This window comes from Triticum urartu, chromosome 1, assembly GCF_003073215.2.
Source record: "Triticum urartu cultivar G1812 chromosome 1, Tu2.1, whole genome shotgun sequence".
Classification (NCBI taxonomy): domain Eukaryota; kingdom Viridiplantae; phylum Streptophyta; class Magnoliopsida; order Poales; family Poaceae; genus Triticum; species Triticum urartu.
The window spans coordinates 335,464,182-335,477,594 of record NC_053022.1 but is presented as its reverse complement, the minus strand read 5'-3'; the positions used below and the strand labels follow the sequence as shown (position 1 = coordinate 335,477,594).

The following is a 13,413-nucleotide window of genomic DNA, read 5'->3' as shown; positions in this document are numbered from 1 at the left end:
TAATCTCGAAATACGCCAACCCAACATGTACCTTTGGAGACACCTGTAGTACTCCTTTATAATCACCCAGTTACGTTGTGACGTTTGGTAGTACCCAAAGTGTTTCCTCCGGTAAACGGGAGTTGCATAATCTCATAGTTACAGGAACATGTATAAGTCATGAAGAAAGCAATAGCAACATACTAAATGATCGGGTGCTAAGTTAATGGAATGGGTCATGTCAATCAGATCATTCAACTAATGATGTGACCTCGTTAATCAAATAACAACTCATTGCTCATGGTTAGGAAACATAACCATCTTTGATTAACGAGCTAGTCAAGTAGAGGCATACTAGTGACACTTTGTTTGTCTATGTATTCACACATGTATTATGTCTCCGGTTAATACAATTCTAGCATGAATAATAAACATTTATCATGATTATAAGGAAATAAATAATAACTTTATTATTGCCTCTAGGGCATATTTCCTTCAACATGTACTAGACTTAGCTCTGAAACTTTCAATTTTTTGAATTCTAGTCTGTGCTGCAGTCCCAATCCATCCTGATCAGCAGCTAAAGGAGTGAGTTTATCCATAGCTGATCTAAGAAGATCCATTGCACAGTCATATGCAATTGGATTCGCATCGCCAAGTCTTACAACCTCCAAAGCATGGGTATAAAGATTGGTATGTCTGAATGTGATGGAATTAGCTGAGATTTGGTCTTTCTGCAGGTGTGCCAAGTGTCCTGGGAGTATATCTCGTGCATCCCTAGTCCATCTTTTGATGATGTGCTTCGATGGTATTGTGGATATACCCAAAAAATCAAGCACCTGTAATTTTACAGTTCAATTGATTATGAACTGTTTTTAATTATACATATCACTCTATGTAGTAAGGTGGTACCTTGAGTGAATGACAGCAAAGTAACCCAATGTGCTCGAAGCCAGCACATTCACAGATAAGCTCTTCCCCATCTTGAAGCACATGCACTATGTACATAACTTTGCACCACTTGGCATGCTTCTTGGGGTTATATCGATGTACATAATATTTTGATGCTTTTTCAACCTCCTCTACTCTGTATTGTTGTGCTTCATATAGGATATCACCAAATTTCTCTAACATTGCGATAGTGTAGATCTTGCTTGCATGGTATTCTAGTGGTGAATTAAGCTTCATAGCAGGTAACACCTGAGGCAAGAGAATGTAATGTTCAGTCAGTATCATTACTAGAATAAGCTTGGAATGGAATGATATATATACATGAATCAATTGAAATGAACTTACTATTTTTGTTCGCCGTTCTTCATAGTTTTCATTTGCTTCTCGGTCAAAAAGAAGTCTCATATACTGTCTTACAAATAAGTGCATCGGGCAGCTTGCTGGGACATATCCTTTGAGCATATGATTTGCACTCTCACTGCGTTGTGTGCTTGTCATTTTCGCGCAAAATTTCCCATTGAAGTATGGTTTGGCCCATTTTGATCTGACTTCATATATGTTTGCCAAGTAAGTGTTTTTTTGCAGACTGTACTTATCAATCAGCTCTGACCACGCTTTTTCAAATTCATCAACTGTGAGCATGTGGTTCACAATTTTATGAAACTCTGCTATGAAGTTACTTCGCTTTGTGTAGTATGCTCCCAACTTTTCTTTGGACTTTTTAAGAACATGCCATTTGCACCAGCGATGTGTGGTGTTTGGCATTACCTTTTCCAATGCAAGTTCCATAGCTCTGCATTGATTTGTGGAGGGAAAATTATTTTTATGTGTCAGTAACATCAGATAAAATTTTGAGTGAAAATATTGTTCATTTGCAAAATTGCAACAATTTTTCTAATCTTTCGCATGAACTAGAAGTTTAAGCATCAAATGATTCAGAGTTACAGAGTAAATAGGATTCTGGAATTGATGAATTCACCTGTTAGTATGGTTTGTGGATTTTTGCCACCCATCATGCAGATAATTCACTGAACACACACTCGAAAGTTTCACATGTTTCATCCCTGACAAGCACACCTCCGAATATAATACTTTGGTAGTGGTTGTTCACTCCAACGAACAGCCCAAATGGCATATCATATAGTTTGTCCGGTATGTGGTGTCAAATGTTATTGCATCTCCAAAGTAATGGTACTGCATCCTGCTTGCTCCAGTTGACCACAATAAATTCCTTATCCGGCTATCACAGTCAGGCTGTACTCTGTAGTACAAACCTGCATCCTTTGTGCCCAGTTCTGTGAAAACATCCATAGTTTTTCGGACATCATCATCTGCTTGGCCTCGGCTTATCTCGCCACATAGCCCCCTCAAAGCCCGCTTACTGAAAGGGACATTGCTCATTGACTCGAAGAAGCTACCAATTATGTTGTAGACTTTACCAATGCTGATGTTGTTCTCTCTAAGCTGCTTCACAAGGTCCCGTGTATATATATCAATATGCTTATGTGAAGGCCAGTACAGATTCTCACCACATCTGGCTGTCAAAGCATGGTTGTGTGATGGACGGTGTTCACATATGTATCATCCACTGTCATTTGTTCGAAGGAGGCGTATCATTGCCGGGCACTCACATTGAATTGTGCGGGTGTTTCCTTTTTTTGGTTTTCCCTGAAATTGCAAGTATGTCAGACATTTATTGAGTGCACGTTTTATACAGATGTACATTTTTGTATGATCAATTTAGTTAGTACTCACCGAGCATCCACATACTATCTCTTGCATACACTTAGTTCTCTCCACATTGAGCCTACTTTTGCCATATCTTATTCCAAATCATATTTCCCAAGAATATAGATTGTAGTAGTCGTATGCTTCTCCCAATGAATCAAAGTTGTTTCCAACAGCTGGTACCACCACTGTCTCAGTTTTCTTCTCTGCATATCCTCTGAGACTTTTTTCAAGAGCGGAAACCCTCCCCGCACAAGGCGGACGTTCAATAGGAGCTTGCCTGACTCGAACTCTGCTGCAACAACAATTGAAGTTAAAACAAAGTCATGCTGCTGCTAAGCATGGCTTATCTTTTGTTGTTAGGGAATAAGATGGTTTCAGTACGAAATGATGGCCAAGTATGTAAGCATGAACATGCCAAGATGGAGTAATGAACAATTCAACAAGGATGAGAGTAACTAATCAGTGGGGAATAAATCTGAAGTCTGGTAGCACAGTTCATAAGCTACAAGCATTCAAGAATGCACAGAACACGACATGGCATTGAGCATTCCAACCAGGCTAAGTTCATAAGCAGGGCAGAGCACTGAAGTTTTTAAGCATCCAAAATCAGAATTCTTCCATAGTCCATAATTTCTACATGGCATGAAGAATGTAAATTATTCAGATGACGTTTTCTCCTGATTGATAACATAATTTCTAAGTTGGCAAGTAAGCACAAGACAAGGGACCACATTGCAGCACCAACACATCAAAAAAATTCTGCAGCATACGAATCGCATTACCTTTTTGCCCATCCGGTCGCTTCATCGCCTTCCTCTTTAGCTGAGCATTGCGAATTTGTCGTTGGTAAGATTAGTGCATCGCACGTACTGTCGATGGCTAATTGGAGAGCAGGCGCCGGATCGCCAACATCCCCCATGCTTGATTCAGCAGCCGATTGTGTGAGAATAGTATCTTCCTCGCCATCCGGGCTGAAATCTGTGCCTTCAAGATCCGGCAGGGGAAACCTGCGAGAACAACCATGTAGACTTGAGGAATTTGTCGCAGGAGGCATTTGGATCGGAGAAGATGAGGCAGGAGCCATACCTGTCGACCGGATCTGAGAGAAACTCCAGCCCGTCGCCGGTCTCCTCCGCCGTCGCCATAAGGTCTCCTCTGTCTCGAGCGTTCTACATATCAGGCAAAAAAAAACTAAGTCGTTCCCCCGCCTTCTGCCTCTCCGCGGCCGCCCGACAGACGGGGTGAAAAAATGCAGTTGGCCAGTATTGGCATTTAGTGTCTTCTCTCACGGAAACGGAGTTTGGTGGATGGAACTTTGTGTATGGACGTCCATGTACTGTCAAAAGCTTCCATGTACCGATAGTACATTTGCGACGTTTGACATTACCGTCAGTTTACATACTTTTGTACCATATGTATGCCCACGGACGTACTGTTCACAGATACGCCAGGCCGACAAGGCCCACCAAAATGGAATATCGCCATTGGGCCACGTATCAGGAGCAAGCGCACCCATGCTGTCTAACGCCACTCTCATCTTCTTCAGCAATTTTCTAAAGTTTTTGTCCAGAGGGAAACTTGGTGAAGGAAGTATTAGCTAGGATTATTTAAATGAGTTGAAATTTTGCAAGCACTTCATTTGTTCAAATGTGTTTTCTTCTCAATTCACTGTTTTCGTGAATGCGTTTTCCAATTTATGTTTTTCTTTATTCAAATAATTTATAGGGGGTATATAGTACCACTATATATTTAATGTTTGTACTAAGAGAAGGGTCAAATAGAGTTTGTTTCCTGTAATAATCAACTAACTGGGACTTGTTTTAGTAGTTAACGCGCGTGGGCTGAAATCAGGTTGGAGTTTTTCCTTCACGATTTCCTTCTTTTTTCAGTAGGTTGCTGGCGCGGCCCACTACGCGGCACGTGCGAGTGCCAGCAGCGTGAACCGGCGCTTACATCACTGAATAGGACCTCGCCGAGGCAGCGCAGGCGCGACAGGCAGCCTGCTATTGCACCGTGTGGCCGTGCCGGCGACCCGGCCATATGGCATCCGACGGCATCGTGCCATCCTGCGCAAACAGTGACTCGACGTCAGTGAGTTCGTTCAGTCTTTCAACAAATTATAAGTACATATTCATCTATGATCCGTCCTGCAATTTCAATGTACACGAAGCTTCAAGTTTGATGTATAAATTTCTAATTCAATCTTTCACTGGCACGTACTTCATCCATCCTAAATTTCTATGTACATGTCTAGGGTTCTAATGTATAAATTTTATGTACATGCCTAGGGTTCTGATGTATAAACTTTTTCTCGAAGCACTGAAGTATTATTGCTGTCGATGAAGGCATTTGAATTTGGTTCTTATTTGAGGTAATCATGTCATATTAGTTTCATTTTGTCATCTTTTAGTCTTTTTGTCTAATATGGCATTGTTCAATAATTATTATAATCAAATATCAAAATAAAGATGTGTGGTTGAAAGTTTAATAAGCAAATGAAGTTAGAGCATTTACAATCGGACTTGGCAAATCCGGCCCGTCAAACGCCCGCGGGCGCATCTGGACGGGCCCTCACATTTCTTTTCGTGCATCCACATATCTCAAATCCAGACTCTTAAATCCATGCAAATACATGCACGTCAATCATGCAACACAATATCACACGTAAATAGCAATTGTTGGTATCAAGCATAGATAGCGTTTACATAAAATTTATTTGAAGTGCCAAACTCAAGCATTGCCTCCTTGGTTGCCATTGTGGATCCACATGTGCTCCACAAGATCATTGAGTAGTTGTGTGTACACCTGCTGATCTCGAAGTTCTGATGCATCTGCAGAAAGTTCATAAGCTGAGCCACATCTTGATCTTTTGGATTTTCAACTTGTTCTCCGGGTGCTTCGAATCATGGGTTTGGGCTACACCATCACCCTCATTCTCGACAATCATATTGTGTAGAATAACACAGCATGTCATCGGCTGCCACAAAGTTTCCGATTCCCACATCATTGCAGAGCTCTGCATAATTCCCCAACGAGCCTGAAGCACACCAAATGCCCTCTCTACGTCCTTCCTAGCCGCTTCCTGCATTGTTGCAAGGTGGCTCTGTTTATTGCCACGCGGCTTGGATATGGTCTTCATAAACGCCGTCCACTGAGGATAGATACCATCGGCAAGATAGTACCCCACGTTGTAGTCCCGGCCATTGACGGTGTAGTTGCACGGTGGTGATTCCCCATTGCAAAGCCTCCTGAACACCGGAGATCGTTGAAGCACGTTGATGTAGTTGTGAGAATCAGGTATTCCAATGAAAGCATGCCAAATCCATAAGTCATGTGATGCCACCGCTTCTAGTGTGATGGCGGCCTCTCTTGTGTGATCTGATACATTCCCCGCAGATCTTTGGGGCACTTCTTCCATTACCAATGCATGCAATCAATTGATCAGAGCATTCCTGGAAACCCCTTGCCTCTCTAATGGCCAACAACTTCTCTTGCGCATTTGGTTCTCTGAGATACTCAGGTCCAAACACCTCAACCACGACGCGGGCAAATTTGACAGTGGTCTTCAGGCACGTGCTCCCCCCATCCTAACCATCTCACCAACGGCGTCTGCAGCAATATCAAGTGCAAGCATCCTCAGAGCAGTCGTGCACTTCTGCTTGGCCGAGAAAGAGAGTTGGCCGCAGCAATCCCTTCTGAGCTTGAAGTAGTCGTCATGTGCCTCCATTCCCCCCACAATGCACAAAACAATGTTTTCTGCATGCGAAAACGACGACGAAACCATGGATCTTCCGGGGAAAGCAGGTGTGGGAGCAAAGTAGTCATTGTGCAGTAGCTTTGCTATGGACACCCTATTTCGGTTGATCACTCTTCTCCCTTTGATTGAGCCCTTAAAGTTGAGAACATACTCCACTTGCCATTCCATTTCCTCTTGCATGCTCATGTCCACTTCTTCGTCCAAATCCGACGAATCGAAGAACTCATCTTGAATCATTTGGTCAAGCTCTGTCGATCCATACTCCTTGTCCGATGAAGCATCAGAATCCATCATTTACCTAACAAAACCACAATAGTTCCGGGCGGTCAATGTGTCGAACACATCAAGTGCAAGGCGGAGCGGAGAGTTGCCAGACGTACCACGGTGGCGTCCGGGCCGGCGACGACATTTCCCGCGGCGAGGACGGGAGCGCTCTTTCGGAGCTGGCGGCGAAGAGCCTGGGAACGGCGGCGGAGCGCAAGACGGACGGCGCAGAGGAGGAAGAAGAGAGGAGATATCAAATGGATCCTGCTGGTCTTCGGGGTAGATTTGGTGCAATTTAGGGTGGGGTCTGGCTGTCGGGTCCAACGTGGTGGGCGTGCTCGGGCGTCCTCATATCAACCCCATATGTAGGATGGGTATGGGGGATGCCAGTTAGCCCGGGCGTTTGAGGGCCGTATGAGAGGCCCGTCTGGGTCAAAAAATCGTGACCGAGCAGTGACTGGACGGCCCGCCCAGACATATGAGACGAGTTTGAGAGGGCCGATTATAGATGCTCTTATACAACTCGAAGAATATCTAAAAAGAGAGCCCTCCTACCGTCATTTGAAGATGCATTATCTGCTAAAGCACATTTTCAGATCAAATGCCTTAAACCATAGTTTCTTTTATCTGTTCAAGCACGTTTTTGCATCAAATGCCGTAGACGATAATTGTTTGGCATTAGCCCTAGATGCTCTAACAAGTGTGTGGCTGACAAAGCAGGGGCGGAGAGAATATGAAATAGACCAACCCTGTGTACGACTAGGACTCGCTAGTCAACGCAATCCCCATTCCCAAACACGCAATCGCGAACGCCGCGAGCAGCGCAGGAGCAGCCCCACCGCGGCAGCATGGCAGCGCCGCCGTCCCACCCGTTCGTCTACATCGACGCCGAGGCGCTCCACGCCGTCCTCCCCTTCCCGTCCCTGATCTCCCACCTCCGCGCGGGCCTCCCCGCCTTCTCCGGGGACATCCACTGCCCGCACCGCGTCTCCTTCCCGGTCCCGACCTCGCCCTCCGCGGCGCTGCTCCTCATGCCCTCATGGTGCGCCCACCCGTCGCTCCCCTACCTCGCCCTCAAGGCCGTCACCTCCTTCCCCGCCAACTCCCCGCACCGCCCCTCCATCCACGCCACCGTCTCCCTCTTTAGCTCCGCCTCCGGCGTTCCCCTCGCATCCGTCGACGGCTCCGCGCTCACCCTCCTCCGCACCGCCGCGGTCTCCGCCCTCGCCGCCTCCCTCCTTGTCTCCCCCTCCCGGCCTCCCTCCACCCTTGCGCTCGCGGGTGCCGGGGCCCTCGCGCCCTACCTCGCCGAAGCGCACCTGTCCGCCCTCCCCTCACTCTCCCGCATCTTGGTATGGAACCGCACCAAGGCCAAATCCGCCGCGCTCGTCGCCAAGCTCCGGGACGCGCACCCGGGAGTGGCCGTCGAGGAGGTCGACGGCATGGACGAGGCGGTGTCCGCGGCGGACATCGTGAGCTGCGCGACGGGGTCGCAGGAGCCGATCGTGCGGGGGGAGCTGCTGAAGCCCGGGGCGCACCTGGACTTGGTGGGGTCGTTCACGCCGGCGATGCGGGAGTGCGACGACGAGGCGCTCCGTCGGGGCAGGGTGTTCATCGACTTCGAGGCGGCGTTGGAGGAGGCCGGGGAGCTTGTGGGCGCGCTGCAGCGCGGCGTGCTGCGGAGGGACGATGTGGCCGGGACGCTCGCGGAGCTGGCCGCCGGGACCGTGGCCGGGCGGCGCAGCGACGATGAGATCACCGTGTTCAAGTCCGTTGGCACGGCCGTCGTCGATCTCTTGGCGGCACAGTTGGCCTACGAGAACTACACTGCAGCCAAGAACGCGTGAGGTCGATCGATGCATGGAACTCATGGATTGCGAGAAGGCTCTTCTTCTTGCAGGCAGGTTGCACAGGCTGTTCCTTCCAGAGAGTCATCATCGGCGAAATACAAATAAATAAAACTGATCAGATTAGCACTTTGTGCTTCTGATCATCAGCTGTGGCATATTCACCTGTTGTTAGGCCGATTCGAATAAGAAGGTGTTGTCATCTCATGGTACCTTGTCTCTGTATCCGATTCTAATAACATGGTGTGGTATTTATCAAGGAGAATTACAGTGTAATGGCTTATCTGTGAACTCAAATCTTTTGTATTGTTGGCATTGTTGCTGAGTGTGCTGCAATGTCAGGACTCAGGTCTCAGGACCATCATGATTGCCAATATGGCTGCACATCTGAATGCTCTCTCGGGCAAGGATGAGCTCAGACCTTAATACAAGTGTTTTCAGATAATGGGAGAACCCTAATAAGTGGGGGGAAGCAGATGTAAAAGCATCACCGGATGGTTGTAGTTGAGCCATCTTTATCTTCAAAAGCAACTGATCCCACATCACTTGTTTCTTGGTTTTCAATATTATTAGCTTATACCGCGCAATTGTAATATAGGCATCCATCTGGAACTGTGACAACCTAGCTAGCTCGGTTCTCTGCAAGGAAAACTCATGTTGAGTGACTGACATGTCCTGGAGGACCTGAATTTTGTTGAAGGAACACCGAGCGTAACAGCTCCATGAGTGTCATAACGAGCTTAGAATGATTTTGTCTATGTTGAACGGCATTGGGGTTAAGATAAAGCATGAAGACATTCATGGTATGCCGTAATACAAAATTGTGTGTTCTGACAGATTGACTTCACTAGCTTTTATCGTCGCATTTACAGCAGCAGAGATTGAGTTCCCAAATGATCCAGATTCTTTATACTGAGTTACCTGCCGTTATGTTTCGCCTGTAACAGATACTCCTACGCAGTGTGTTAAGTAAGGTGTACATGGTTTCGAACATCAAAGTGGCTGTAGTTTAGTGGTGAGAATTCCACGTTGTGGCCGTGGAGACCTGGGCTCGAATCCCAGCAGCCACACTTCGATATTTTTTATGAACTTTTTATTTGAGCAAACCTGTCTGAACTTTTAAGCCGACGGGCACGATGAGGTCGCATCGGTAAACTAGCCACACTTCGATATTTTTTATGAACTTTTTATTTGAGCAAACCTGTCTGAACTTTTAAGCCGACGGGCACGATGAGGTCGCATCGGTAAACTAGCCACACTTCGATATTTTTTATGAACTTTTTATTTGAGCAAACCTGTCTGAACTTTTAAGCCGACGGGCACGATGAGGTCGCATCGGTAAACTAGCCACACTTCGATATTTTTTATGAACTTTTTATTTGAGCAAACCTGTCTGAACTTTTAAGCCGACGGGCACGATGAGGTCGCATCGGTAAACTAGCCACACTTCGATATTTTTTATGAACTTTTTATTTGAGCAAACCTGTCTGAACTTTTAAGCCGACGGGCACGATGAGGTCGCATCGGTAAACTGGGCCTGGCCCAAAATAGGGACAGGCGAAAACGGCCCCTCTCTCTTCCTCCGTGTCTCTCTGTCTCATTCTAAACAAACCCAACCTCACCACCGACCTCCTCAACTCAAAGTCCCCCCCTTGCCACAATGGCGCAGTCCGACAGCCCATGCCCTGCAGCGCCGGCGCTGTTCCACCCCGCTCCCTAGCGCCGGTCGCCCCGGTGAGGATCACGAGCCCCCGACGACTCCCCGCCCGTAGATTTTGCTCCAATTCCAAATCCCAGCCCGCAGAAAGCCCTCCAGGTATATGCTTCGATTCTTCTTCGGATTTGATCTAGGGTTCGGGGCGTGCGGCTCCGGGGCGCATTTCGTCATTTATGTCGCCTAAGTTTGTTCTCCGGTTCGATTAGAGCTAGCAATCGCAGGAGGCACCATCTATCTTCTGCTCATGCCCCGTGTTACCTTGGCAAGCAGATTTTGATTTACTCTGAGGAAACGTTGGGGATGCATCCCGTCCTACATGATTTGCAGCATCTTGGATGTGTTAATTAAGCGTGCTGCATGTTTATATGTGCCACCCTTTGAAATTTTGAATCCCTGAACTTGCATTTGTTGTTGCATAGTCATTGCTTCAGAGGATCTGCATCACTGCAGATAATGAGGAACTTAACTATGGTTACTCTTGCATGCTATGTTTATGCCCTCTGACCCCTGTCCATGTAGGATACTTAACTTATGTGATCATACAAGGCTTAATTGTTTCTTTAAACATCAAGAAAGTGTTGCTCTTTTACTAGACGGACTAGTACGGAAACAATGTTGTAATTCCCTAATGTTGGTTATCTTGCTTAATACCACTACTTTGTCAGTTTTGTTATCTTGGTTGGCACTTTCGAAATGTTGGTTACCTTTCCTGTTCATATATTTCTCATGAGATTTTCAACGCTCATCATGTGCATAGAATTTTGAACTGAGAGTTTTGTTTATGTCATACTCCCTCCTTCCCAAAGTTCTTGTCTTAGATTTGTCTAGATACGGATGTATCTAATACTACTAAAACGTGACTTGATACATCCGTATTTAGACAAATCTAAGACAAGAATTTTGGAACGGAGGGAGTATGTTACAGTAGGCTCCTGGTTACTTATTCCAATAAGATGAGTAGGATCCATCGTGAATTTTAACAGTTCGTTTATTTATTCCGAGCACTTAAAATATAATTTTGGATGCTGCAGATGTCTGATTCCTCGGAGCCCTCGAAAGAAGGTTCTTCAGCCAATGGTTCCAGTGCTCTCCAAAAAACTGGAGCCTGGAGTAGCATATTGAGCACTCTTGTCCAGCAAGCTTCAGTGTATGGCTTGGCTGCTGGCTATTGCCTGTCAGCATCTTTGCTCTCCATTATCAACAAATGGGCAATCATGAAATTTCCGTACCCTGGGGCACTGACAGCTCTACAGTACTTGACCAGTGTTGTTGGAGTTCTCCTATGTGGACAAGCAAAGCTTATTGAGCATGATGGCCTTAATTTCGCAACCATGTGGAAGTTCTTACCTGCTGCTGTGATGTTCTACATCTCCATCTTCACAAACAGCGAACTCTTGCTGCATGCCAATGTGGACACTTTCATTGTGTTTCGCTCTGCTGTGCCAATATTTGTGGCCATCGGAGAGACGTTGTACCTTCACCAACCATGGCCGTCATTCAAGACATGGCTTTCACTATCCACCATACTTGGTGGAAGTGTGATCTACGTTTTCACAGACAACCAGTTCACTGTGACTGCTTATAGCTGGGCAGTGGCCTACCTAGCGAGTATGTCCATTGATTTCGTATACATCAAGCACGTTGTCATGACCATTGGCCTGAATACATGGGGCCTTGTGCTTTACAACAATCTTGAGGCCTTGATGCTGTTCCCCATTGAGCTCCTTGTAATGGGAGAGTTCAGTCAGATGAAGGTCGACAGCTCTAAGATGACAAACTGGCTGTCATTCGACATGATTCTTCCGGTTGCTTTGTCGTGCCTTTTTGGGTTAGCAATATCCTTCTTTGGGTTCTCCTGCAGACGGGCTATCTCAGCTACTGGATTTACGGTCCTTGGTATAGTAAACAAGCTCCTCACTGTCGTGATTAATCTGCTTATCTGGGACAAGCATTCATCCCTTGTGGGAACAATTGGGCTGTTGATCTGCATGTCTGGTGGTGTTCTGTACCAGCAATCCACCACAAAGCCCAAGGCACCAAATGTTGAGCCGAAGGAAGAGAATGATGAGGAGGAACAGAAGTTGCTTGAGATGCAGCAAGGGCGTGACATCAGTTCAACTGAAGAGCATTCCTCATAAGCCTCATCGCTGAAGTTTGTTATTGATACTTCACTTCTGGCAACAGCTTGCGTGGACCATTGGAAAGAAATGTTTATCTACAGGGCATAGTTGAGATTAGTTAGGAAATGCAGAGGAACCTCAGTATCATTCTACGATTCTTTTTTGTTATTGTTTATCGTTTTCGTTTGTTAGAGAGAACCGCTGAGCTCTAGGGCCTGATCCCTGAATGCAGATCATATACAGTAGACATTTCCTTATTTAGTTATTTTATCATTTTCTTTCTTTTCTCTTAGTTGTTAGCAGTAGCGGTGGCACATTGAGTGGAACACATATTGTATGTTCGTACTGTAATGGACTACCTTTTTGGCGAGCCATCACCCCATGCACTGTCTTTTTGGGTTCATTTTGAGATAGCAAACCACACTAGATGGAAAAATACCCTTAACAGTGTACTTTATAAGGGTAATACGAAAATTGCTATTGGAGCTTGGGCTCCATGGAGCCCCTTTTCTGAAAAATTCAAAAATCATTTTATGAAGTTTCAAGTTTGTGAATTTTCTTGAAAAATTCAAGAATTCAAAAATCATTTTTTGAAGTTTCCTGATTTACGTTAAGATGTCCCAGCATGCGGCTCCCCCAATCATGACCACTACAATGAGTAGTGGACATGACAAAATTGACATCCCCAAACTTCTAGTTTTGTGTATTATTGGCACAATTGACATTAATAGAATTTATAATAACATCATTACAATCATGCTTTTTGTTCAAGGAGATATCATGGATCACCTTATAAATTTATTCTTTTAATATTCCGTCACAATTTTCAGATTCACGATTTTCAAGCAAAGCTTCACAAAGATAATCTAGTGCACTCAACTCAATAGCAATTGGTTCATCATAATTTGATCTTTTGAAAAGATTAGCAAGTGGATGAGGATCCATATGTCTTTACTTTTCTTGTTCCTTTTTTAATTTTTGAGTGTTGACATTAACGCAATAAAAGCAAGCGAGCAAGCAAACAAATAAATGAACAAAAAGGCAAAC

General features: G+C 45.5%; 3 protein-coding genes and 1 non-coding gene across 5 annotated transcripts; 3 read left to right on the top strand and 1 right to left on the bottom strand.

The window, feature by feature from the left end:
* Positions 1 to 359: 359 nt before the first annotated feature.
* Positions 360 to 3,907, bottom strand: LOC125510642 (protein FAR1-RELATED SEQUENCE 5-like). 2 transcript variants are annotated; one of them, XM_048675894.1, is made up of 7 exons: positions 3,748 to 3,907; positions 3,444 to 3,668; positions 2,686 to 2,953; positions 1,910 to 2,598; positions 1,276 to 1,723; positions 892 to 1,179; positions 360 to 818 (listed from the first exon to the last, which is right to left on the bottom strand). In XM_048675894.1, exons 4-7 carry the CDS (start codon positions 1,990 to 1,992, stop codon positions 459 to 461), a joined length of 1,179 nt encoding a protein of 392 aa, XP_048531851.1. In that variant the 5' UTR covers positions 1,993 to 2,598; positions 2,686 to 2,953; positions 3,444 to 3,668; positions 3,748 to 3,907; the 3' UTR covers positions 360 to 458. The 2 variants fall into 2 exon arrangements, with proteins under 2 accessions (XP_048531851.1, XP_048531845.1); XM_048675888.1 differs by having other exon boundaries at positions 2,686 to 2,950.
* A 3,530-nt stretch (positions 3,908 to 7,437) lies between these two features.
* LOC125510637 (protein SAR DEFICIENT 4) lies at positions 7,438 to 8,844 on the top strand. The gene has a single exon (XM_048675876.1). The coding sequence runs from the start codon at positions 7,531 to 7,533 to the stop codon at positions 8,527 to 8,529; it is 999 nt and encodes a 332-aa protein (XP_048531833.1). The 5' UTR covers positions 7,438 to 7,530; the 3' UTR covers positions 8,530 to 8,844.
* Positions 8,845 to 9,527: 683 nt separating this feature from the next.
* On the top strand, positions 9,528 to 9,599 carry TRNAH-GUG. Its single transcript has one exon. It is a non-coding gene; the product is annotated as a tRNA-His (tRNA).
* A 516-nt stretch (positions 9,600 to 10,115) lies between these two features.
* LOC125510630 (GDP-mannose transporter GONST3-like) lies at positions 10,116 to 12,740 on the top strand. The gene is made up of 2 exons (XM_048675865.1): positions 10,116 to 10,345; positions 11,278 to 12,740. Exon 2 carries the CDS (start codon positions 11,278 to 11,280, stop codon positions 12,382 to 12,384), a length of 1,107 nt encoding a protein of 368 aa, XP_048531822.1. The 5' UTR covers positions 10,116 to 10,345; the 3' UTR covers positions 12,385 to 12,740.
* The last annotated feature ends 673 nt before the right edge of the window (positions 12,741 to 13,413 follow it).

Coding starts and splice junctions, on each gene's coding strand:
- LOC125510642 (XM_048675894.1), bottom strand. CDS start 1,992: ATGAAACATGTGAAACTTTCGAGTGTGTGTTCAGTGAATTATCTGCAT. Junction 1,724..1,909: donor TCCACAAACCATACTAACAG/GTGAATTCATCA, acceptor AAATCAATGCAG/AGCTATGGAACTTGCATTGG. Junction 819..891: donor TTTGCTGTCATTCACTCAAG/GTACCACCTTAC, acceptor GTAAAATTACAG/GTGCTTGATTTTTTGGGTAT.
- LOC125510637 (XM_048675876.1), top strand. CDS start 7,531: ATGGCAGCGCCGCCGTCCCACCCGTTCGTCTACATCGACGCCGAGGCG.
- LOC125510630 (XM_048675865.1), top strand. CDS start 11,278: ATGTCTGATTCCTCGGAGCCCTCGAAAGAAGGTTCTTCAGCCAATGGT.